This window comes from Stegostoma tigrinum, chromosome 43, assembly GCF_030684315.1.
Source record: "Stegostoma tigrinum isolate sSteTig4 chromosome 43, sSteTig4.hap1, whole genome shotgun sequence".
Taxonomy (NCBI): Eukaryota; Metazoa; Chordata; class Chondrichthyes; order Orectolobiformes; family Stegostomatidae; genus Stegostoma; species Stegostoma tigrinum.
This window is the reverse complement of record NC_081396.1, coordinates 6,059,522-6,083,371: the sequence shown is the minus strand read 5'-3', so window position 1 is coordinate 6,083,371 and position 23,850 is coordinate 6,059,522. Positions and strand designations below refer to the sequence as shown.

Sequence of the window (23,850 nt, the reverse complement as noted above, 5' to 3'; positions counted from 1 at the left end):
TTAAAGGGATAGTTTCTCATTTCAGTAACCTGTCAATTAACAAGACAATTCAGTCTGGTGTTATGTGGTATATTTTGACAGGTTATTTATGATTTTCTAAGCTTTCTAATGATGTCTAGTCTTTTAACGTGGTAGGCACGTCATACCTACACTAGGATGCATGTTCGTTTCTTTCAAATGCTCATCTAATTTTATTTTGTAACAATTCATTGTCCCCAATTTCAACAACCATGTAGGCAGCGAGTTCCAAGTCATTCCCGATTCCTCCTTCGTTGATATTCTTCCTCACACCCCCATCTACCTTTAATCACAAACAGTATGTATAATGACTACTTTTCAAAATTAAATAACATACATTCACACACAATATGAGCTTTAATAACACTTGCATTCACGTAATATGGATTTCCAAAGCTCATATTTTAAAATTAAATAACATACTCACATAAGATGAATTTCTATCATGTACTGACAGAGACAACTTGTGTAAACTTCTTTCACCTACTGATTACAGGGTAAGATTGACACACACACAAATCTCAAAACAAAGATATGTCAATATCTTATGGAGTCATTCAATTCATTGGAGTGGAATATCATCAACATTTAAATAAAGAAAGAGAAATGTTTGCTCTGTTCTGTCTGCTTCAACAGGTTTTAAACATCAGTGTGACTGAAGGAGTATCCAACGATCCACATTGTGTTCCAGTGCACTGACCAAACAGAGAAAGCACTGCACATTCACAACGGGAAAGAGTATACCTCTGTTTGGGGTGTTGGCGAAGTTTCGACTGATTGCCAAACCTGGAGAGACACAGGGACCCCTGCACCATGGAGAAACCGTGGAAATGTGGGGACTGCGGAAAGGAATTTTCGTCCCCATCTGCCCTGGCGATTCACCGACGCAGTCACACCGGGGAGAGGCCGTTCATGTGCTGTGAATGTGGTAACGGGTTCACTCACTTGTCCCACTTGGTCACCCATCGGCGGGTCCACACCGGGGAGAGGCCGTTCCGCTGCTCCGAGTGCGGGAAGGGGTTCACTCAGTCATCTCACCTGATCACTCACCAGCAGGTCCACACCGGGGAGAGGCCGTTCCGCTGCTCCGAGTGCGGGAAGGGGTTCACTCAGTCGTCCCACCTGATCACTCACCAGCGGGTCCACACCGGGGAGAGGCCGTTCCGCTGCTCCGAGTGTGGGAAGGGGTTCACTCAGTCGTCCCACCTGATCACTCACCAGCGGGTCCACACCGGGGAGAGGCCGTTCCGCTGCTCCGAGTGCGGGAAGGCCTTCGCTCAGCCGTCTCAACTGCGGCTGCACCAGCGGGTGCACAGCGGTGAGAGGCCGTTCAACTGCTCCGAGTGCGGCAAGGGATTCGGCGACCTGTCCGCGCTGCAGAACCACCGCACAGCCCACTCAGCCGAGCGGCGCTTTGCATGCTCCGCGTGCGGGATGCAATTCGCCCGGCTCACCAACTTGGAGCAGCACCGGATGGCCCACACCGGAGAGAAGCCGTTCGCCTGCTCCACCTGTGGCAAGGCCTTCAACCGGTCGACCAGCCTGCTGGCCCACCGTCGGGTCCACACCGGGGAGAGGCCCTTCACCTGCCTGGTCTGCCGGAAGGGATTTGCCGATGCGTCCACCCTCTGGAAGCACCGGCGTATCCACACCGGGGAGAGGCCGTTCGCTTGCTCGGTGTGCGGCAAGGCCTTCACCCGGTCATCGCACCTACGACGACATCAGCAGGTTCACAGCGGGTAGCAGCAAGTGAGCATCGGAAAGGAATCTTATTGGTCTATCCAGCCTGAAGAAAGACAGCCAAGTCCATACCAGTGAGAGAGACGAATGGTTCTGCACAGCTCATGGAGGGCTTAACTGCGGCATTCAATTTGCAATGATTCAAGTGCATTTAGCTGCTCTGACAATGGGCCTTATTTGCAGTTATTTTTATCAAGTGGTTCAGGCATGTTATGATTTGATTTATTGTTGTCACGTGTACCGAATACAGTGAAAAGTGTTGTTTTGTGTGCTATGCAGCCAGATCGTTACCATACAAAGTGCATCAGGGTAGAAGAATAGTGTGCAGAATAAAGTGTTAGAGCCACAGAGAAGGTGCGGAGAGAGAGATCAGCAGTAACATATCAGCAATCCATTCAAAAGTCTGATAACAGCGGGGAACAAGCTGTTTTTGACTCTGTTTGTATGTGTATTCACATGTTTCTCCCTCCTGCCCAATGGAAGAGCGTATAAGCGGAAGGTGGGAAGGACCTTTGATTACGTTGGTGAGTTTTCTGAGGCAGCAGGATGTTTATATAGAGTCGATGGGTAGAAGGCTGGCTTGCCTGATCGACTTGGCTGTGTTCACGACTCCCTGGAGTTTCTCGCGCGCTCGGGAAGAGCAGTTGCCATATGATGCACCTCTGGACTTGGACCCAGCTCCCCTGGCCCAGAGGGACGGAGATTACTGCTGTGACACAAGAGCTCCTTGGGCATTAATTGTAAATAGTTTCCAATGAGCTTGTTCTAAGAAGTCAGTACACACCTCTGGAGCGGATGGAACTTGAAGCTGGGCCCCTTAGCTCAGAGATGGGACCCCTACCACTGCTCCACCAGAGCCCACTGGACATTAATTGTATTGACAGAGATTAATTACAAACCATGAATTGATGGTTAGTTGTGGACATTGTATGGAATGAAGTCATTAGGTATGTGTGGGAATTCCTTGCATCGGTGTAAGCGAAGTTTTAAGTAAGATTTATTGAAACAATAAAGTGTCTACCACATTAGCCAGACCTAACAGTATTAGCTTAGTTTCTCAATTGTTGTAAGCTTTATTAATAATTTGGTGTAGAACAGAACTCAGGTTTCACTGAAAATAAAGATACATTTTGTCAAAGTTTTTTTTATTGTGTTTTCTTTCATCTTTTTCTCTCACCATCTGCACATGTCACAGGAAGTACCAAAGTAATGGGAAAGCAACATTTAAACTCTACGAGAGGAGATTCAGGTGAGAGTTGGTTGAGTAAAATGAAGCCACAATGAAACTAAAGGAAAATCAAGTTCATCTAAGTGAAATAAAGTCAGTCATGCAGCACAGAAACTGACCTCGCGGTCCAACTCATCTGTGCTGCCCGTAATCCCAAATTAAACTGCTCCCACCTGCTTGGACCATATCCCTCCAAACCTTTCTTATTCATGTACTTATCCAAATGTCTTTTAAATGCTGTAACTGTACCCACATCCATCACTTCCTCTGGATGTTCATTCCACACATGAACCACTCTCAAAATAAATTGCCCCTCATGTTATTACAAAATCTCTTTTGTCTCACCTTAAAAAATTTGTCCCCCTAATCTTGCAAAGCCCCATGCTAGGAAAAGGGCACCTTATCTATACCTGTCATGACTTTACAAACCTCTATAAGGTTGCCCCTCAACCTCCCACACTGCACTGAAATATCCCAGTCTCTCCAGCCTCTCCTCTTCACTCAAACCCTCCATTCCCAGCAATGTCCTGGTAAATCTCTTCAGGACCCTCTCCAGCTTAATAATGTCTTACCTACAACAGGGCGACCAGAACGGGACACAGTGCTCCAGAAGAGGCCTCACCAATGTCCCGTACAACATGCCATCCCAACTCCTATACTGAAAGGACTGAGCAATGAAGGCAAGTGTGCCAAGCACCTTTTTAACTATCCTACCTGTGATGTAAACTTCAAAGAATTATGTACCTGAACCTCTAGGTCTCTCGGTTTACAACACTACCCAAGCCCCTACTTTTAATTGTGTAAGGCCTGTCCTTGTTTGTTAGTTCGTAACATTAAAGGGGTCAAAAGGTTTTACCCTTGTTGTTCTAGATGGTAGTGGTCAAGGGTTTTGGAAGGTGCCGTCTGAGGATCTTTGGTGAATTTCTGCAGGGCATCTTGTAGATAGAACACACTGTTGCCACTGAGCGTCAGTGGTGAAGGGAGCGGGGCTTGTGGATATGGTGCCAATCAAGCGGCTGCTTTGTCCTGTATGGTGTCAAGCTTCATGAGTGTCGTTGGGGCTGCACTCATCCAGGCAAGTGGGGAGTATTCCGTCACACCCCTGGCTTGTGCCTTGTAGATGGTGGACAGGCTTTGAGGAGTCAGGAGGTGAGTTACTCGCCGCAGTATTCCCAGCAGCTATTTGTGCTTTGGCTGGTGTTTCAGAAAGTGGGCTGTCCAAGTGAATGCTTTCCCGTGCACGGAGTAGGTCAACGGCCTCTACCCGGTGTGAAGGTGCCGATGAATCCCCAGCCTGAAATTGGGAACCAAAAGCCTTCCCGCAGTTCCAGCACTTCCACGATCTCTGCCCACTGTCATGCGCCAGTGTTTTGGTGGGCCGGGGGACTGGCTAAATCCCTGTCCGCAATTAAGACACGCGCACAGTTTCTCTCCTTCCACGTGAAAGAAAACGTCTAGGAGACTCCATCAGGTCTTGACACAATGTTGGGTCATTTGGGCACTGTGTAGAATTATTTTAAAAACAGAGAGAGAGGAAAAAAAGCAACACAAGATTAGGTTGTGAAACTCAGCTGGATCAAGCCAGTAGCCTGATTTGATTTCTTGTTGTCACATATACTGAGATACAGTGCAAAGAATTGTTGAGTTATAAAGAGAAGCTGGGACTTCTTTCACTGGAGTGTAGGAGGTTGAGAGGTGACTTTCTAGAGATTTATAACATCACAAGGGAGGGGAAATTAATGGCAGGTGTCTTTTCCCTAGGGTGGGGGATTTCAAGACTTGGGAGTATATTTTTAAGGTGAGAGAAGAAAGATTCTATAAAGGACAGTAGGGGCATTTAAAAAAAAACTCAGAGTGGTTCATGTGTGGAATGAACTTCCACAGATAACTGGCAACAATTTCTCACAGAGAGTGGTGCGTGTATGGAATGAACTGCCAGAGGAAGTGGTGGAGGCTGGTACAATTACAACACTTAAAAGGCATTTGGATAAGAACACGAAAAAGAACAGTTTCGAGGGATATGGGCAATCAGGTCAGTCTAGTTTACTTTGGGATTATGGTTGGCATAAACTGGTTGGTCCGAAGGGTGTGTTTCCATGCTGTGTGGCTCTATTGTATTGCGTGCTGTCTAGATAAATCATACCTTACATAGGTAAATCAAAGTAACAGAATAGAATGCAGAATATAGTGTAACCGCTACAGAGATGGTGTAGAGGAAGATCACCTCTAATATGTGAAAAGACCAATCAGAAGTCTGACTACAGTGGGGAAGAAGCTGTTCTTAAATCTGTTAGTTTTGTGGAAGGGTCACTGGACCCTAAATGTTTATTCTGGATTTCTCTCCACAGATGCTGGCAGACCTGCTGAGATATTCGAGCAATTTCTGCTTTCTTTGGGATAAAGATAGTCACTGATTCCCTCCCTGACACTCCAATGACGAGTGCAAATATAAACGGCAGCTCACCATCACCTTCCCCAGGGATATTGCAAGGAATCCTGGCTCAGAGAGAACTTTCTCAAGCCCCCCTCCCTTCTTCTACTTTCGCATTGCCAATGGACATGGCCACAAACAAAATTGCTGCAAAAGCTCAGCAGGTCTGCAGCATCTGCCAATGATCACGTGTGTCCTCCCCCGGCGTCAAAGCGCAAGCCCTCCGCCCCCTACAAAGATGGCGCTGACGTGCGCCTGAAGCCGTGGTTTGCCCCTATAAAGATGGCGGCCGCAGCTCGAGTTCTTCGACCGGAAATAAATGGCGGATTGCGCTGCCGGGCATCAAACCCGGAGACGGCACGTAAGGGCTTGGGGGGGCCAGTGGGTCGTTGTGAAATATTCGTAACGAACGCGCCGACATATCGATCAGACCTGGGTTCCTAACCAAATGCACATGCGCATCCCCGCCCCCGACGTAGCGTGATTGGCGGCGTCTGAGGGCCAATAGGAAGAGGGGGCGGGACTGGTCGTCCAAGGAATCGGTGCGAATGAGAGGGCGGGGCTGGAGTGCTGTGGTTCCGTCTGGTAACTCAACCAATCGGAATGAATGGTGGGCGTGACTGGAGGGTGGGGCGTGAGTCTTCAAACCCCAATGAGAATGAAGGAGAACCGGGCTGCGCTGGGTAGGTGAGACGGGCGGCCGGTCCTCCAACCAATCGAGATGAACGAGAGGGATGAGCCTGGACCTCCAACCAATCCGATTGAATGGGTAGGCGGGGCTCCGTCAATGGCTGGAACCCTGGCCCAGGGTCAGTGAGCGGAGGATGGTTTGCACAGTGTCTGGGCCAGGGGGAGAGAGGGAAGGAGTGGCAGTGCCCCTTATCTTTGAACAGGCAGATTCTGGTTCAGCTCCTTCCTGCACCAGAAGTGTGTAAGAACATCTCAGTAGTCGGCTTAGTTACAAAATATCTGTAACACACAAAAACAAAGAGGTGACTCTCATGCCCCTGCAATTGAGTGACTGTCTGGGACATTGCAAAGGGAATGAGCATTGCAATGGGTCACAGGTAGGCCAGACCAGGTAAGGATGGCAACCCTTTTTCAACTAAAAAACTGTGGGTGCAGGAATTCTGAAACAAAAACCAGGAAGTGCTGGAGAAACCCAACAGGTCGAAAACACAGTTTAATGTTTCAAGACTAGTGCTCCTTCGTCAGACTGAAAATCGCTGGGAGAAGTCGGTATTTATGCTGATAAATATGGGGGGTGGGGGGGAATGTGGGTAGGGAGTGAATAAAGTATGAGGGTGCCCAGAGAGAGAAAAAAGTGGATGGGCAAACAAAGAGATTGCTGATGATAAGCCGAGAGAGACATAAATGCTGGTAAGGGTACCAATGAGAAATTCCCTGAAGAACATTAGTGGACCAGATGAATATTTATGACAACTGGTAATCGGCCATAGTCTACTTACAAATTTATTCAACTGAAATTGACATTGCACCTTCTGCCATGGTGTGATTTGAACCATTTTCTTGGGTTATCAATGCAGTGACATTGCCAACATCCCACTTCTTTACACGGTAGGAAATAAGCTCGTTCCCCAGATGTCTGTTCTGAATTTTGACCTTGTATTTAAGTCCTGTTCTGTTTGGCCTGCTTTAGAAAGGATAGTATTACACCAGAGTGGGTTCAGGAAAATTTGACCAGGATGCTGCCAGGAATGGGGTGGGGGGGCGGGGTGGTTTGCATTGTAAAGAGAGACTGGATAGGCTGGGACTTTTTTTTTCACCGGCGTGTAGGAGGTTGAGGGGTGAGGCTTGTAAAATCATGAGGGGGAGAGATAAGATGAATAGCTGGTGTCTTTCCCCTAGGGTTTGGTGGGATTTCAAGGTTATGGGACATATTTTTAAGAGGAGAAATAGTTTGAGAGTAAAAAAATGACTTAAAAGAAAGACCTGAGGGGCAGCTTTTCTTTTCACATACACAGTCATTCATGTGTGGAATGAACTTCCAGAGGAAGTAGTGGATGTGGGTAGTTATAACATTGAAAATACATTTGCATAAGTGCATAAATTAGAAAGGCAAGGATATGGGCCAAACGCAGGACCAGTTTAGTATGGGACTGTGGCTGGCGTGGACTGGTTGGACCAAAGGCTTTGTTTCCATGCTGCATGACTATATTCAGACTGATGAGTTATGTAATTTCTTGCTACAGGTGATTAGAAGGAGAGAATTTGCAGATGCTAAGCTGAAACCTGCCAGGACTGGAGTCTTATTCAGCCGTGAGAGCGCTGCAGTGGCCTGACTCGAGTAAGAGCTACGCAGACAGAAGAAAACGTAGCGTCCGTCACAGCAGCTGCGGGCTAGGATTCAACTCACAATCCGACACGGGGAAGATCGCCGCATGGCGAAGCGGTGGAAATGCGGCGACTGCGGGAAGGGGTTTGATTACCCGTCCCACTTGGAAACCCATCGACGCAGCCACACCGGGGAGCGGCCGTTCATCTGCTCCGAGTGCGGGAAAGGGTTCGCTCAGTTGCAACATCTGCTGGCCCACCAGCGGGCGCACTCCAACAGGAGGCCCCTTAAATGTTTTGAGTGCGAGAAGACCTTCAAAAGGAGGAACCACCTGATGCAGCACCAGCAGACTCACACCGGGGAGAGGCCGTACGCCTGCCCCGAGTGCGGGAAGGGCTTCGCCCAGTCCTCCACCCTGATGAGGCACCGGCAAACGCACACGGGCAGGAAGCCCTTCACCTGCTCGGTGTGCGGGAAGGGCTTCATCCAGTCCTCCACCCTGCTGAGGCACCAGCGGGTTCACACCGGGGAGAGGCCGTTCACCTGCCCCGTGTGCGGGAAGGGACTGACTCGGTTGAGTACCCTCACTTCGCATCAGCGCGCTCACACCGTCAAGTAGCGGTCGAACATGCCGCCCGAGGGCGGATGTGGGCTCCGGGCGGGAAGCTGAGGCCCCCTCGCTGTGGGGAGAAGCCACTCACCCTCCGTGTTTTGGCAGAGGGATTCCCTCAATCCTGCTGAGACCCCGGTGAGTGCTAATGTCGCTGATCCCCGTTAACCAGGCTGGAGTTTAATATTCCTGGATGGGTGTTGAATAAATCAGCTTTTGCAGAGTCACAATGTGTGCTTGTCCATTTTTCCTTCGGTGGAAGAGGAGAGCATTCGGCCTCTGTCATTCACTGTTCCGTTTCGGGACACTCACTTGTTTCACCGTCAGTACTTCGGTTACTCACGCAGCTAAACCTCACTTTCTACCCCAGCTTTGGGATCCAGCGAATGGGTAACGCGCCCAGAATCTCTCAAATCAAAGTCAAAGCATCATACAGCTCAGAAACATACCCTTCAGTCCGGATAGCCCAGATCTAGAGTCACTTGCCAGCATTTGGCCCATATCCCTCTAAACCCTTCCCATTCCTATACCCGTCCAGATGCCTTTTAAATGTTGTAATTGTACCAGCCTCCACCACTTCCTCTGGCAGCTCCTTCCATACATGCACCACCCTCTGTGTGAAAAAGCTGCCCCTCACATCCCTTTTAAATCTCTCCCCTCTCATATCAAACCTATGCTGTCCAGTTTTGGACTCCCTTCATCCTCAGACATTCTCTTGTTTACCATATTCTTCAGATTAAACTAATCCCTTCTGCCTGCCATTGTCCACATCCTTCTATTTGTTGCTCAGCTAAAAGCCCCTGTCGCGTCTACGTACACCACCCACCCCGCTAGCAGAGTGTTCCAGATACCTCCCAACTTGCCCCTCACATCACCTTTGAACGTGAGTGTTAATTACAGCAGGGAGCAGGGCCCGATGTTATCAAAATGGCGAGTTTATTTCGGAATAAATTCATACAACATCCAAACAGTAATGGCCTCAAACAGCCTCACCTCAGGGGAGAAATCACCGAGTTCTCGGTCCACGTTTTACAGAACTCCCCCTTCCTTCCTCTTCTTAGAGGTGAGTTGCTCATCTTTACTTCAAGGCCGCTTCTGAGTGGGTTTCAGTTGTATTAAACAGGAGGGTCGTAGAAATCAAAGACCCTACATTGTCCAACCAGGCCCTTCAGCCCAACCAGTCCACGTCGGAATGGCCCAGCCAGACCCATCGCCCCCTGTAACCCACCGAATCTACGCACCCCTGGACACAACAGGGCAATTTAGCTCGGACACTCTTACACATCTTTGGACTGTGGAAGGAAGACACAAGGTGATGGGGTGGGGAACGAATGTGCAAACTGCACACAGAGTGTCCCCCCGAGTGTGGGATTGAACCTGGGTCCCTGGCACTGTGAGGCAGCAGTGCTGACCACTGAGCTACCCATGCTGACTGTCGGGATGCGGGAAAGGCAGGGGTTGTGGGGGGGATCCTGAGTAACAGGGGTGTGAGACCGCTATAGGACCAAACTACCTGGGTGGCAGCTCAGCGGTTAGCCTCACGGCGCCCGGGTCCTGGGTTCGAACCCATCCTCGGGCCACCGGTCCCGTGTGGAGTTTGCACATTCTGTCCCCTCCCCCAATATCTGCGAGGGTTTCCTCTGCTCTCTCCACACCGCCCCCCAACCCCAAGTCCAAGGACGTGCAGGTTGGCCTGAATGCACCGTAGCGTCCAGTCCACGGGAACAGAAGGGGGGGGGGTGTAGGATAAACACAAACGTGATGGGCGGAATGGTCTGTTTCCGCACTGTGGTAGGATTCTATTCAAGGGAGGGGAACAGGGAGAGGCGAATGGGGGAACAGGAAGGATGAGAGGGAACAGGGGGATAACAAGGGGGGAATGGGGGAAGGAGGAACGCAGGGAGAAAGGAGGAACGGGGGGAGGAAGGAGGAACGGGGGAGGAAGGAGGGACGGGGGGGAGGAAGGAGGGACGGGGGGGAGGAAGGAGGGACGGGGGGGAGGAAAGAGGGACGGGGGGGAGGAAGGAGGGACGGGGGGGGAGGAAGGAGGGACGGGGGGGAGGAAGGAGGGACGGGGTGGGAGGAAGGAGGGACGGGGGGGGAGGAAGGAGGGACGGGGGGGGGAGGAAGGAGGGACGGGGGGGAGGAAGGAGGGACGGGGGTGAGGAAGGAGGGACGGGGGGGGAGGAAGGAGGGACGGGGGGGAGGAAGGAGGGACGGGGGGGGAGGAAGGAGGGACGGGGGTAGGAAGGAGGGACGGGGGGTAGGAAGGAGGGACGGGGGGGAGGAAGGAGGGACGGGGGGGAGGAAGGAGGGACGGGGGGGAGGAAGGAGGGACGGGGGGGGAGGAAGGAGGGACGGGGGGGGAGGAAGGAGGGACGGGGGGGGAGGAAGGAGGGACGGGGGGGGAGGAAGGAGGGACGGGGGGGGAGGAAGGAGGGACGGGGGGGGAGGAAGGAGGGACGGGGGGGAGGAAGGAGGGACGGGGTGAATGAGGGAGAGGAAGGAGGAACTGGGGAAACATGGGGAGGAGGGGGAAGGGGACACGAGCGGGGAGGGGGCACGGGGAAGGAGGTGGAAGGGGCCGAGGGGGTGGATGGGGAACAGGAAAAACTGGGGAGGGGACAAGGGGGAGGGAGATGAGGGGAAGGGGGGAGGGGGACGAGGGGAAGGGTAGGGGAGGGAGGGGACAAGGGGGAGGAAGAGGAGGAGATGAGGGGGAGGAAGGGCTGGGAGCCGAGGAGGGGGAGGGGTCTGAGGGGGGAGGGGGGAAGGGAGGAGGGTATTGGCACGAACCTACGGGTGGAGCCGCTGATGCCTCATGTAGTTGGCCAGGAAAGCGAAGCTTCTCTCGCAGGTGGGGCAGGCGAACGGCCTCTCCCCGGTGTGGGTGCGCCGGTGCCGGGCCAGGTCGCCCGACTGCCTGAAACCGGCCCCGCACTCGGCGCACCGGTGGGGCCGCAGGTCGGCGTGCACCCGCCGGTGGCAGGCCAGCTCCTGCCGGCTCTTGAAGCGCTTGGCGCAAAGCGGGCATGGGAAGGGCCTCTCCTGGGAGTGGACCCGCCGGTGGCTCCTCAGGTGTGCGGCCTGCGCGAAGGCCCTGCCGCACTCGGCACAGGCGTACGGCCGCTCGCCGGTGTGGGTCCGCTGGTGCTGCAGCAGGTCGGCGGAGCGGCGGAAGCTGGCCCCGCACTGGCCGCATGGGTACGGCCGCTCACCGGTGTGGACGCGCCGGTGGCGCCGGAGCTCCTCGGGTCTCTTGTAGCGCTTCTCGCAATCCGGGCAGGGGTACGGCCGCTCGTCTGAGTGGACCGTGCGGTGCGTCCGCAGCTGGGAGGCCGTGCGGAAAGCCTTGGGGCAGGCCGGGCAGCCGTAAGGCATCTCGCCGGTGTGGACGCTCCGGTGTTGCCGTAGCACGTCCGGGCTCTTGAAGCGCCCGCCGCACTCGGGGCACGCGAAGTCCCTCCGGTCGCTGTGGACCCGCTGGTGCTTGCGGAGTGAGGAGGAGACGGCGAAGGCCCTGCCACACTCGGCGCAGGCATACGGCCGCTCGCCGGTGTGGCTGTGCCGGTGCCTCTCCAGCTCGGAGGGCGCCTTGAAGCCTTTGCCGCAGTCCGGGCACTTCCACGGCTTGGCGCCTCCTCGGGCAGCGGGCTTCAGCGAGCCAGCACGTCCCGTCTGCGACTCCTTCCCTCCCGAGTCCCTGAAATTACAGATATGACAAATTACAGCATTGGAGGAGCCCGCAAAGCCAATGTTTCGGGGCAAAGCGGCTCCAGGCCCGAAGCGCCAGCTCTCCTTGGTCCAGCCCCCACAGCCCGCGGTCTCAGCTTCTCCAGCGTCCGCACTTCCGCGCCCCCCCCCCCCACCCCCCGTCTCCGGAGATTCCCTGCCGAGGCTTGCGCAGCTCCTTTCCCTCTCCCTTCCGTTCCCACCGCGGTGCCGCAAACCGAGCGCCTGTGGGGCAGATGCAGGCCGTTCAGCCCTTCGGGTCCGCACCAACGCTCCAGACAGAATCCCAGCCACCAGCCACCAACCACCACCACCCACCCGCACTACCCGACCCTACCTACCCTATCCCTGTAACCCCACATTCCCCACGGCTAACCCACCCTAACCCCCACATCCCTGTGCACTATGGGTAATTCCCCACGGCTAACCCACCCTGACCCGCACATCCCTGTGCACTATGGGTAATTCCCCACGGCTAACCCACCCTAACCCGCACATCCCTGTGCACTATGGGTAATTCCCCACGGCTAACCCACTCTCACCCGCACATCCCTGTGCACTATGGGTAATTCCCCACGGCTAACCCACCCTAACCCCCACATCCCTGGGCACTATGGGTAATTCCCCACGGCTAACCCACCCTAACCCGCACATCCCTGGGCACTATGGGTAATTCCCCACGGCTAACCCACCCTAACCCGCACATCCCTGGGCACTATGGGTAATTCCCCACGGCTAACCCGCCCATCCCTGGGCACTATGGGTAATTTAGCACGGCCAATCCACCCTAACCCGCACATCCCTGGGCACTATGGGTAATTTCCCATGGCTAACCCACCCTGACTCTCACATCCCTGGGCACTATGGGTAATTCCCCACGGCTAACCCATCCTAACCCCCACATCCCTGGGCACTATGGGTAATTTACCACGGCCATCCCACCCTAACCCGCACATCCCTGGGCAGTAGGAGGAAACCGAAGCCCCCAGAGGAAACTCTCACGGACACAGCGGGGAGAATGTGCAAACTTCACACAAGGCAGACATTGGCCCGAGGGTGGAATCGAACCTGGGTGCCTGGCACCGTGAGGCCGCAGTGCTGAACGCACGAGTATCGAGCCCTGGGAGAGGCAGCTCCTCAGACCTTCCATGCTCTCTACTCACGGGATATATCTTCTCCCGTCGGTCAGCTTCAGAGTGAAATTTTCCCGACATTTTGGGGGCTTTCGGGAGCGCGCTCGCCCAATGCCCTGTCTGTATTCATACGAAATTCATCGAATCATGTCAAAAGATGCCGGTTCACCAACGAGGGCAGAGACACTACCCTGAGCCCACAGAAAACACTAACACAGGGATGAAAGAGAGCGAGTTACAGGAGGGGGCGATGGACATGGGTTTCACACATTGGCAACACAACGGGAATTTTGACAGAGCCTCCCAAATCCAAAGGTCCACAGTGTGAAGGGTTCTGAAGGACGTGTGGCAAAAGTTTAGACTAATGTATTATTGTTGAGTGTACTCGAGTACAGGGGAATAGCGAGACCCCACATGGCTCCATCTTAGGTGTCAAGCACCAAGGTACAAAATCTTAGTTACACTAGTTAACTAACCTCAGCGCGGAGGATATGAATAAAAAGGCCGAACGATTGTGGGTCAGTCCCGGATGCGGTTAGCAGCAAAAGCCGAATACTACGGTCACTCGTCAACTCCCTTCCCAAAATCATTTCAGGTCAGCGGTGTCTCCCCAGTGAGCTCACATCCTCCCTGAACCCAGTCCCACGGTTCCCGATCAAAGCCGAAAGAACCGCGGATACGGTAAAAATCGAATTTGGTCGGCAGGCCTGCCAGCATCCGCGAAGGGAAATCAGAGGGAACATTTCAGGTCGAGCGGTCAAATAAATGGGAGGTGCTGCAATTTGGAAAGGCAAATCAGGGCTGGAGTTATCCACTTAAATGGTAAGGTCCTGGGGAGTGTCGCTGAACTGAGGAAACCTCAGGGCGCAGGTTCACAGTTCCTTGAAAGTGGAGTTGTAGGCAGACAGGGTTTGGGGATGGTGTTTGGTGCGCTTTCCTTTATCTGACCATGCATTGAGCGTAACAGTTGGGTGCGGCTGGACAGGACATTGGTTAGGGCCACTTTTGATATACTGCGCTCAGCTCCGGTCACCCTGTTAGAGGGAGGATGTTGTGAAATTTCAAAGGGTGCAGAAGAGATTTACAAGGATGTTGCCAGGGCTGGGGCAACAGGGAGAGGTGGAATGGGCTGGGGGTGACCTTACAGAGATTTATAAAAATCGTGTGGGGCATGGAGAGGGTGAATGGACAAGGTCTCTTTCCATAGGGCAGGGGTATCCAAAACTAGACAGCATGGGTTTCAGGTGAAGGAGAAAGATTTAAAAAGGACCTGAGGGACAGCTTTTTGATGCAGGGGGTGTTGCCTGTATGGAGCGAGCTGGAAGTTGTCAGGGGCTGGTACAAACGACAACATTTAAAAGGCATCTGGATGGGTACATGAATAGGAAGGGTTTAGAGGGATTTGTGCCAAATGCTGACGAATGGGGCTAGTTTCAGGTATCTGATCGGCATGTACGAGTTGGACCGAAGGGTCAGTTTCTGTGCTGTGCAGCGCCATGGCTCTGTGACCCTTCCTCGGAACTCAAACTGCACAATGTTCAGTACCATTCATGACTCCTCAGATACTGAAGCAGTCCGTGTTCACACGGCAACAAGATCTGGACAATGTCCAGGCTTGGGCTGACAAGTGGCATTCACACCACACAAATGCCAGGCTGTGACCATCGCCAGTAAGAGTCATCCCTTGACATACAATGGTGTTTCTATCACTGAATCCCCCACTATCAACATTGACCAGAAACTCAACTGGACTCACCACCTAAACACCGTGGCTCCAAGAGCAGGCCAGAAGCTGGGAATACTGCAGCAAGTAACTCACCTCCTGACCCCTGAAAGCCTGTCCACCATCTACAAGGCACAAGACAGGATGTTAAAATGTGAGGCTGGATGAACACAGCAGGCCAAGCAGCATCTCAGGAGCACAAAAGCTGACGTTTCGGGCCTAGACCCTTCATCAGAGGGTCTAGGCCCTCTCACAAGACAGGATGTGATGGATTATTCCCTACTTGCCTGGATGAGTGCAGCCCCAACAACACTCAAGAAACTTGACACCATCCAGGACAAAGCAGCCCGCTCGATTAGTACTACACCCACAGCATTCACTCCCTCCACCACCGACACTCAGTAGCAGCAGTGTGTACTATCTACAAGATGCACTGCAGAAGTTCACCAAAGATCCTCAGACAGTACCTTCCAAACCCACGACCACATCTATCTAGAAGTGCAAGGGGCACCCAGACATATGGGAACTCCCCCACCTCGGGGTTCCCCTCCAAGCTACTCAGCATCCCGATTTGGGTCACTGGGTCAAAATCCTGGAATTCCCTCCCTGTGGAACATTGTGGGTCAACCGGCTGCAGCTCGCTCACACCTTCTCATAGGGGCTGGTGGCAACTAGGGATGGGCAAGCAATTGCTGGGTCCAGAAAGTCTACATTCGCAGAAATGAATAGAGAGAAGAAAAATAAAACTGCACCTGTTCGGTCTCTTGTCGGAGTGATGTCTGCGCCGGTGGGATTTCAGTTCTCCGGAACCTTTGTAGCGTTTCCCGCAGTCGTGGCACTTGAAAGGCCTCTCATCGGTGTGAACCTGCTGGTGCCTGAGGAGGTGAGACGTCTGAGAGAATCCCTTGCTGCACACTCGGCAGCTGTACGGTCTCTCCCCGGAGTGAACCCGCTGGTGGATGAGCAAGTAGGAGGACTGACTGAAGCCTCTGCCGCACTCGGAGCAGGTGTACGGCCTCTCCCCGGTGTGGACCCGCCGGTGCGAGATCAGGTTGGACGACTGAGTGAAGCGCTTCCCGCACTCGGAGCAGGAGAACGGCTTCTCCCCGGTGTGGACCCGCTGGTGTTTCACCAGGCCGAAGGGTCGGGCGAATCCCTTCCCGCACTCGGCGCAAACGAACGGCTTGTCCCCGGTGTGAATCTGCTGGTGTTTCAGCAGGCTGGATAACTGAGCAAATGCCCTCCCGCAGTCCGCGCAAGCGAACGGCTTCTCGCCGTTGTGGCTTCGCCGGTGGACTTCCAGCTGGGACGGGTATCCGAAGCCCTTCCCGCAGTCTCCACACTTCCATGGTTTCTGGTCGAGCCTGCGCCTCGACGGAGCAGGCGATCGCCCGCCTGCAGCGGCGTTCCTTCCTTTCATTTCGAAGACGATCGACCTCCCCCACCACCAACCCCCCACCCCACCCCCGCCCCGCCGCACTTTTGAAATTCCCGAACGGTCAGTCAAGCCTTCCCTTGCCAAGACTCTGTGAAACTGGCTTCAAACAGGACAGAGAGAGAAAGAAAGGAGAATTAGAAAGCGCACTCACAAGGAACACGTAGGACAGGTCGTGAAATTGAACGTCCTGAAAGATTGTCATTAAAAAACCCCAGAAGTTCATTTACGTTTCATCACACAGACTTTGCAGGATGTTGCTGGGAAGTGGAGGTTTTGGGTTATGGGGAGAGACCGGACAAGATTGGACTTTTCTTTTCCCCACTGGACCCGAGGAGATTGCTGTAGGAAGGATATTATAATTAATGGAAAGGGTTCAGAAGATATTTACCAGGAATGAAGGGTTTGAGTTAGCGGGACAGACCGGATCGGCTGGGAATTTTGTTTTTTTTTCCATTTGCACGTCGCAGGTTGAGACCTTAGAGCAGTTTATAAAATCATGAGGGGCTTGGCGGGGTGAACGGCAGGTGTCCCTTCCCGAGGGTTCGGGGATTTTAAGACTAGGGGATACATTTTTTATGGAGAAAGATTTCACAAAAAAACCCAAGGGGCAACTTTTCTTTTTACAGAGGGTGGTTGGCGTGCAGAGGAAGTGGTGTACACGGGTACAGCTACAACGTTTCAAAGACATTTGCATCAGTACATGGGTAGGAAAGGTTTGGAGGGATACGGGCCAGTAGCAGGGAGCTGGGGCAAGCTCAGATTGGGTTTGGGATGATGGTCGGTGTGGACCAGGTGGACCAAAGGCTCTGTTTGCAGTGGAAAAAGAAAAATGTGGGGGGGTCACAGTGGGTCATTGCAGCATCCCTGGAGGGACAGCCAGATGAAATTTTGAATCCAGATGAGACTTCATCCGAGCAAAATCTACTCCAAGGTTGCACGAACGACGGGCTGGGGTGTCCACGCATGCGCCGTGCCGCCCGTTGCCCCCCACAAAGATGGCGGCAGCGAGGAGGCACCCGGAGCGGGGCACGTGGCTCCGCAGCCGCTGCTCGGGTTCGACCCCCGCCAGCGATTCTGGCGGGTGAGGGGTAGTTGGGAAAGAGACTGGAGGTTTTTATTCAGTACTCATGAACCCTCCCCCCGCCGCCCCCCAAATCCCACTCCGTTACCTTCCATACGGTCGATTTTATTTTCTCTCCCTCACCATTTGCAGAGCCGAGGCCAGCGGAGTTCACGACGCAGCCACGGCAGCTTGCCTGCGCATGCGGGGTAGCATCACCACCGCGCATGCCCCGTCCGGAGCGCGCCACTTTCATTCATTAGTTTATGAATGGGGAACTCTCTGGTTACTCAGTGGCAGTCGGTTCCAATACAGAGGGAGAGATACTGGGAACTGCAGATGCTGGAGAATCCGAGATAATGAAGTGTGAAGCTGGATGAACACAGCAGGCCCAGCAGCATCTTAGAAGCACAAAAGCTGACGTTTTGGGCCTAGACCCCTCACTGATGAAGGGTCTAGGCCTGAAACGTCAGCATTTGTGTCCCTGAGATGCTGCTTGGCCTGCTGTGTTCATCCAGCCTCACACTTTGTTATCCAATATAGAGGGAGATTGATACAGATTTAATAGAATTGAGAATTTTCCAATGTTTTTATTTAAAAAAAACCCTTTTTTTGTGAGGAATTGTATTTTATGCAAATTTGGACTGAAATGTTTCAGACCTTTGTCCTCACTTGTGGGTAATTTACTAATTAAATATATTTTTGCAAATAAAAATTACTGAGCAACAATTTAAACAATGTGGTCGATTGGTAAAAATAACAGACCCTTCAGTCCAACCAGGCCATAACAAATTAAACTGGTCCCACCTGCCTGCGCCTGGCCCATATCCCTGCAACAAAAACAAAGTTGTTGGAAAAACTCAGCAGGTATCTGAGCACGGAAAGCCAAGAGGTAACGTTTCGGGGGCCAGTGGCCCTTCCTCAGATGGTGGCTGGGAAAACGTCACTTTATATGCAGAAAAAATTGAGGGGGCTGGCGTAGGGAGTAAATGATAGGATAGAGCCTACAGAGAGAGAAGAGCAATCGGATAGACAAAGAGTTAATAACGCTGGGAGGGCGAAGAGTTGATAATGGCCTGAAATGTCAGCTTTCCTGCTCCTCTGATGCTGTTCAGCCTGCTGTGTTCATCCAGCTCTACACCTTGTTATCAGATTCTCCAGCGTCTGCAGTTCCTACTATATGTGATAACAAGGCCTGGTGTGTGGGGTGTGGGGCTGGGACGTCGGAGAGTTTAGGCCCTAAAATGATTGAACTCGATATTGAGTCCGGAGGGCTGCGGGGTTTCCAAGCGGAAAATGAGGTGTTTGTTTTTCCAGCTTGTGTTGAGGTTTGCTGGAACACTGCAGCAAGCCAGAGACAGAGATAACAAAAATAAAAGTTGCTGGAAAAGCTCAGCAGGTCTGGCAACATCTGTGAAGGAGAAAACAGAGTTAACGTTTTGGGTCCGGTGACCCCCTTCCTCACTTCTGAGACCTGCTGAGCTTTTCCAGCAACATTGTTTTTGTTCCTGATTTACGGCATCGGCAGTTCTTTTGGTTTTTGTCCAGAGACAGAGATGTTGGCCAGACAACAGGTTTATCCCTGCAAACCTTTCCTATCCATGTACTTATCCAAATGCCTTTTAAATGTTGTAGTTATACCCACAGCGACCATTTCCTCAGGAAGTTCATTCCACATGCGAACTACCCTCTGTGTAACATCAAAATTACCTCTGGTGTCTTTTGTAAATCTGTCTCCTCTCACCTTAAAAATGTCCCCCCTCGTATTAAAATCCCCCCTTCCTGGGGAAAATACAACTTACCAATAACCCTATTATACCCCTCATTATTCTATAAACTTCTACGAGGTTGCCGAGGCACATGGAGAGAATGGTTTTGTAATGAGAGCACTTGGAAACATTGAATCACCGTTTCTATCAACCTCTCTGTCATAAGATTTCGAAAGTGAGTAAACTTTAATGTCATTGGTCACTTCTGTTGTTCTGAGGTGGTGAAAGGCCCAGTTTAAATGTTTGTTTGTGTTCTTTTCAATTTCTGCGAGCAATGGGGGATGATGAAGGGTATTTGTTCCGGTATCTGTCTCTCAATTTGTTCTTCATTTCTGTGCTTACACCTCAGCTTTTTACACTTCTTTGGTCTCTGTGTTCGTCCATCCCTCCATTTTCCATTTCTGCTCTTCCAAAAAAATGAAAGTTTGGAGACAGTTTGAGAGTGGAGCTGATGAGAGAACACACACACACTCTCCCATACACACAAACACACTTGCTCTCTTACACACAGTCTCACGCTCACACACACTCACTCTCTAACACTCACTGCTACAAACATGCACACACTCTCAATCTCAAACACATTCACACACACACACTCTCACACTCTCTCTTGCACACATGCACTCACACTCTCACATGCACTCACACTCTCTCTCACATGCACACACACGGTGTCAATCTCTTCCCTCCAAGAGATGTGAATCCTCATATTTCTGCAGGTCAGACGTTTGTGGATCTCACTCGACGTTGAAGTCTGAGCCATCTCTCATTTTAACATTTCAGCAGCAGTTCATGCTGTAGTTAACGTTGAGTGGTTACAAAATCTATTGATAGCTCTTTCTGCACATTTGAATCTTGCTGTTCTGAAGGAGGGTCACCAGACCTGAAACGGTTACATTTGTACAGACGGTGGCCCAGCATCTATTGCCAGTCCTTCGTTATCCTTCAGAAGCTGCCTTCCTTTATCACTGCAGTCCATGTGCTGTACGTGGACCAACTGTGTTGTTTGGAAGGGTAGTCCAGGATTTTGACCCTGCGAAACTGAAGGAATGGAGATACATTTCCAAGCCAGGGTGGTGAGTGGCTTGGAGGGGAACTTGCAGGCTGCCCATGTCTTTCCAGTGGTTGTGGATTTTGAAGGTGCTGTCTAAGAACCCTCAATGAATTTCTGCAGTGCATCATGTAGATAGTCCACACTGCAGCTACTGAGCATCAGTGGTGAACGGAATGGATGTTTGTGGATGTGGTGTGAATCGATCGGGCTGCTTTGTCCTGAAAGGTGTCAAATTTCTTGAGTGTTGTTGGGGCCACACTCCAGGGCAAGTGGGGAGTTTTCCATCACACTCCTAAGTTGTGTCTTGGACAGCCTTTGGGGAGTCAGGAGATTAGTTACTCTCCGCACTATTCCTGACCCCTGACCTGCTCTTGTAGCCACTGTATTCATGTGGCAAGTCTAGTTGAGTTTCCAGTCAATGGTAATCCCCAGGATGTTGATAGTGTGGGATTCAGCAATGTGACAACATTGGATGTCAAGGAACAGTGGTGAGATTATCTCCTGTTGGAGATGACCATTGCCTGGCATTTGAGACTGTGAATGTCACTTGCCACTCGTCAGCCCAAGCCTGGATATTGTCCAGTTCTTGTTGCGTTTGAACCCGGACTACTTCGGTGTCTGAGGAGTTGCGAGTGATGCTGAACACGGTGCAATCATCAGTGAGCATCCCCACTTCTGACCTTATGATGCAGGGAAGGTCATTGATGAAGCAGCTGAAGATGGCCGGGCCTACGACACTACTCTGTCCTGGAGCTGAGATTTCTGACCTCCGACAATCACGGCCATCTTCCTGTGTGTCAGGTATGACGCCAACCAGCAGAAAGTTTGCTCCCTGATACCCACTGTTTCCAGTTTTGCCAGGGTTCCTTGATGCCGCACTCGGTCGAATGGTATCAAGGGCTGACACTCTCGCCTCACTTCTGGAATTCAGCTCTTTTGTCCATGTTTGACCCAAGGCTGTAATGAGGTCAGGAGCTGAGTGGCCCTGGCGGAACCCAAACTGGGCGTCACTGAGCAGGTTATTGCTGAGCAGGTGTAGCTCGATAGCCGTGTTACTGACACCTTCCATCACTTCACTGATGATCGAGAGGAGACCGATGGGGCAGGTTGGATTTGTCCTGCTTTTTATGTACAGGTCATACTTGGGGAATTTTTCCATTGTCAGGTAGGTACTAGTGTTTTAACTGTACTGGAACAGTTTCGCTAAGAGAGCAACAAGTTCTGGAGCACAAGTCTTCAATTCTATTGCCGGAATGTTGTCCGGGCCCATAGCCTTTGCATTATCCAGTGTCTCCAACTGTTTCTTGATACCATGTAGAGTGAATTGAATTGGCTGAAGGCTGGTATCTGTGATGCTGGGGACCACTGGAGGAGGCCGAGATGGATTGTCCACTCGGCACTTCTGGCTGAAGATAGCTGCAAATGCTTCAGCCTTATCTTTTGCACAGATGTGCTGGGTTCTCCTGTCATTGAAGGGGGGATATTTGTGGAGCCTCCTCCTCCAGTGAGTTGTTTAATTGTCCACCACCATTCACGACCGGATGTGGCAGGACTGCAGAGCTTAGATCTGACCCAACACCAGGAAGGGTCACAGGATCTGAAACAGTAACTCTGTTTTCTCCTTCACAGGATGCTGACAGACCCTGCTGAGCTTTTCCAGCAACTTTGTTTTTGTTCCTGCTTTACAGCATCAACAGATCTTTTGGTTTTCACTTAGATCTGATCCGTTGGTTGTGGGATCGCTTAGCTCTGTCTGTCACTTGCTGCTTTCGCTGTTTGGCCTGTAAGTGGTCCCAGGTTGGCACCTCATCTTTTGGTAAGCCTGCTGCTGCTCCTGGCATGCCCTCCGGCACTCTCCATTGAACCAGGGTTGATCCCCTGGCTTGATGGTAATGGTTGAGTGGGGGATATGCCAGGCCATGAGGTTATAGATTGTGCTGGAGCACAATTCTAGGGTAAGGGATCTCAAGACCAGGAGGAATATTTTTAAGGAGGGAGGAGAAAGATTGAAAAAACACTTGATGGGCAACTTCTTTTTTTACTCAGAGTGTGGTTCGTGTGTGGAATGAGCTTCCAGAAGAAGTGGTGGATGTGGATACAGTTACAACATCTAAAAGACATTTGGATAAGTACATGAATAAGAAAGGTTTGGAAGGATATGGGTCCAAGTGCAGGCAGATGGGAGTAGTTTAGTTTAGGATATCTGGTTGGCATGGACTGGTTGGACCAAAGGGTCTGTTTCCATGCTGTATGACTCTAAGATGAAGACCCTGCAGCTCATCAGCTCAGCCTGTTTTGATGTTTCGCTTTCCAGTATCTCGAGGGACTTTAGGAACTAGTTGCCATAACTCATAAGGAACGGGAAACTAAAATTTCAACCTCACTTGTTCCAGGAAATGATAATTTATAATGACCAGGAAGGCCCGGAGAGCCTGACGGTCTTGTTCGGAGTAGCAAGAAACAACATTGCCTGAGGAGGGACAAACAGGGGAGCAGGAACACCCAATGACATCAGGTATAGTTCAAACTTGGGAGAGGTGTTCAGCCAGCAACAGCATCAACTGCGTTAGACATTAACATGAAGTGATCAGTGAGGGGAAACTTTGCCCACTCAATTTCAGTTTCCAAAGCCCACCAACCTCAGCAATGTGGCTCCACTGAAACTTCTCAGGTGAGCATTGATCCCTTATGGAGCCATACAGCACAGAAACAGACCCTTCGGTCCATCGAGTCCATGCCGAACATAATCCTAAACTAAACTAGTCCCACTTGCCTGCTTTGGACCCATATTTCCGAAAGCTTTTCCTTTTCTAATGGCTTTTAAATGCTGTCGCTCCCTCTGCGTCCACAGCTTCCTCTGGAAGTTCATTCCACATATGAACCACCCACTGTGTAAACAAACTGCCCCTCATGTCTTTTTACACTCTCTCCTACCCCCTAGTCTTGACATTCCCTATCCTAGGGAAAAAGACACCTACCATTAACCGAATCTATATCCTTCATGATTTTATAAACTGCCATAAGGTCACCCCTCTAACTCCTACGACCCAGAAGAAAAGCAGTCCCAGCCCTTCTTTATAACTCAAACGTTCCATACCTGGCAACATCCTGGTAAATCTCTACTGAGCCCTTTCTAGCTGAATAATATCCTTTCGGTAACAGGGCAATGAGAACTGGACACAGTACTCCAGAAGAAGCCTTACCAATGGCCTATACAAAAGGTGCTATTCACAGTCCTCCTGGTGTGAACGAACCAGGGTTTCTTACAGCTCCAACAAACCTGTCTCTCTTTTCTCTCATAACCTCTGTAACAGATTATGGTACAAGGGAAACTACATTAAAAATAGACTGAGATATATAAGGGCCATGCTTAATCTGACGACAAATAAACTTAACTTTCGACGTTAAATTTGGAATCAACTTCAAAATACATAATTTTTCTTAATTCAAAGCTGTATCAGAGACTGGGGTGCAACTCTTACTTTCGTTGGGTCGGAGAAACCTTGTTAATTGTCATAGGCTCTGCATGCAAACTGCAGAAATTCATAATCAGATCGCAAAACATACATTTCCAGCACAACAACATCACTTGTCAGGAGCCGGGCTCTTACCCAG

The 23,850-nt window shown here is 51.4% G+C and overlaps 3 protein-coding genes across 4 annotated transcripts in view; 2 read left to right on the top strand and 1 right to left on the bottom strand.

The window, feature by feature from the left end:
• LOC125448908 (zinc finger protein 850-like) overlaps positions 1-2,858 on the top strand; it is a 64,277-nt gene extending 61,419 nt beyond the window's left edge. The window contains exon 13 of the mRNA XM_059641732.1: positions 795-2,858. Coding sequence (XP_059497715.1) covers positions 795-1,761 — 967 coding nt within the window. The 3' untranslated portion in view covers positions 1,762-2,858. The remainder of the gene's footprint in view (positions 1-794) is intronic.
• A 2,816-nt stretch (positions 2,859-5,674) lies between these two features.
• Positions 5,675-8,553, top strand: LOC132206753 (zinc finger protein 664-like). Of its 2 annotated transcripts, none has more exons than XM_059641705.1 (2): positions 5,675-5,778; positions 7,631-8,553. In XM_059641705.1, exon 2 carries the CDS (start codon positions 7,820-7,822, stop codon positions 8,330-8,332), a length of 513 nt encoding a protein of 170 aa, XP_059497688.1. In that variant the 5' UTR covers positions 5,675-5,778; positions 7,631-7,819; the 3' UTR covers positions 8,333-8,553. The 2 variants fall into 2 exon arrangements, with proteins under 2 accessions (XP_059497688.1, XP_059497687.1); XM_059641704.1 differs by lacking the exon at positions 5,675-5,778 and adding an exon at positions 6,198-6,498.
• Positions 8,554-11,078: 2,525 nt separating this feature from the next.
• Positions 11,079-23,850, bottom strand: part of LOC125448910 (zinc finger protein 850-like) — a 59,624-nt gene continuing 46,852 nt past the window's right edge. Inside the window, exons 5-6 of the mRNA XM_059641894.1 lie at positions 15,664-16,194; positions 11,079-12,026 (exon numbers count right to left, since the gene is read on the bottom strand). Of these exons, the coding sequence (XP_059497877.1) occupies positions 11,120-12,026; positions 15,664-16,194 (1,438 nt within the window). The 3' untranslated portion in view covers positions 11,079-11,119. The remainder of the gene's footprint in view (positions 12,027-15,663; positions 16,195-23,850) is intronic.

Coding starts and splice junctions, on each gene's coding strand:
- LOC132206753 (XM_059641705.1), top strand. CDS start 7,820: ATGGCGAAGCGGTGGAAATGCGGCGACTGCGGGAAGGGGTTTGATTAC.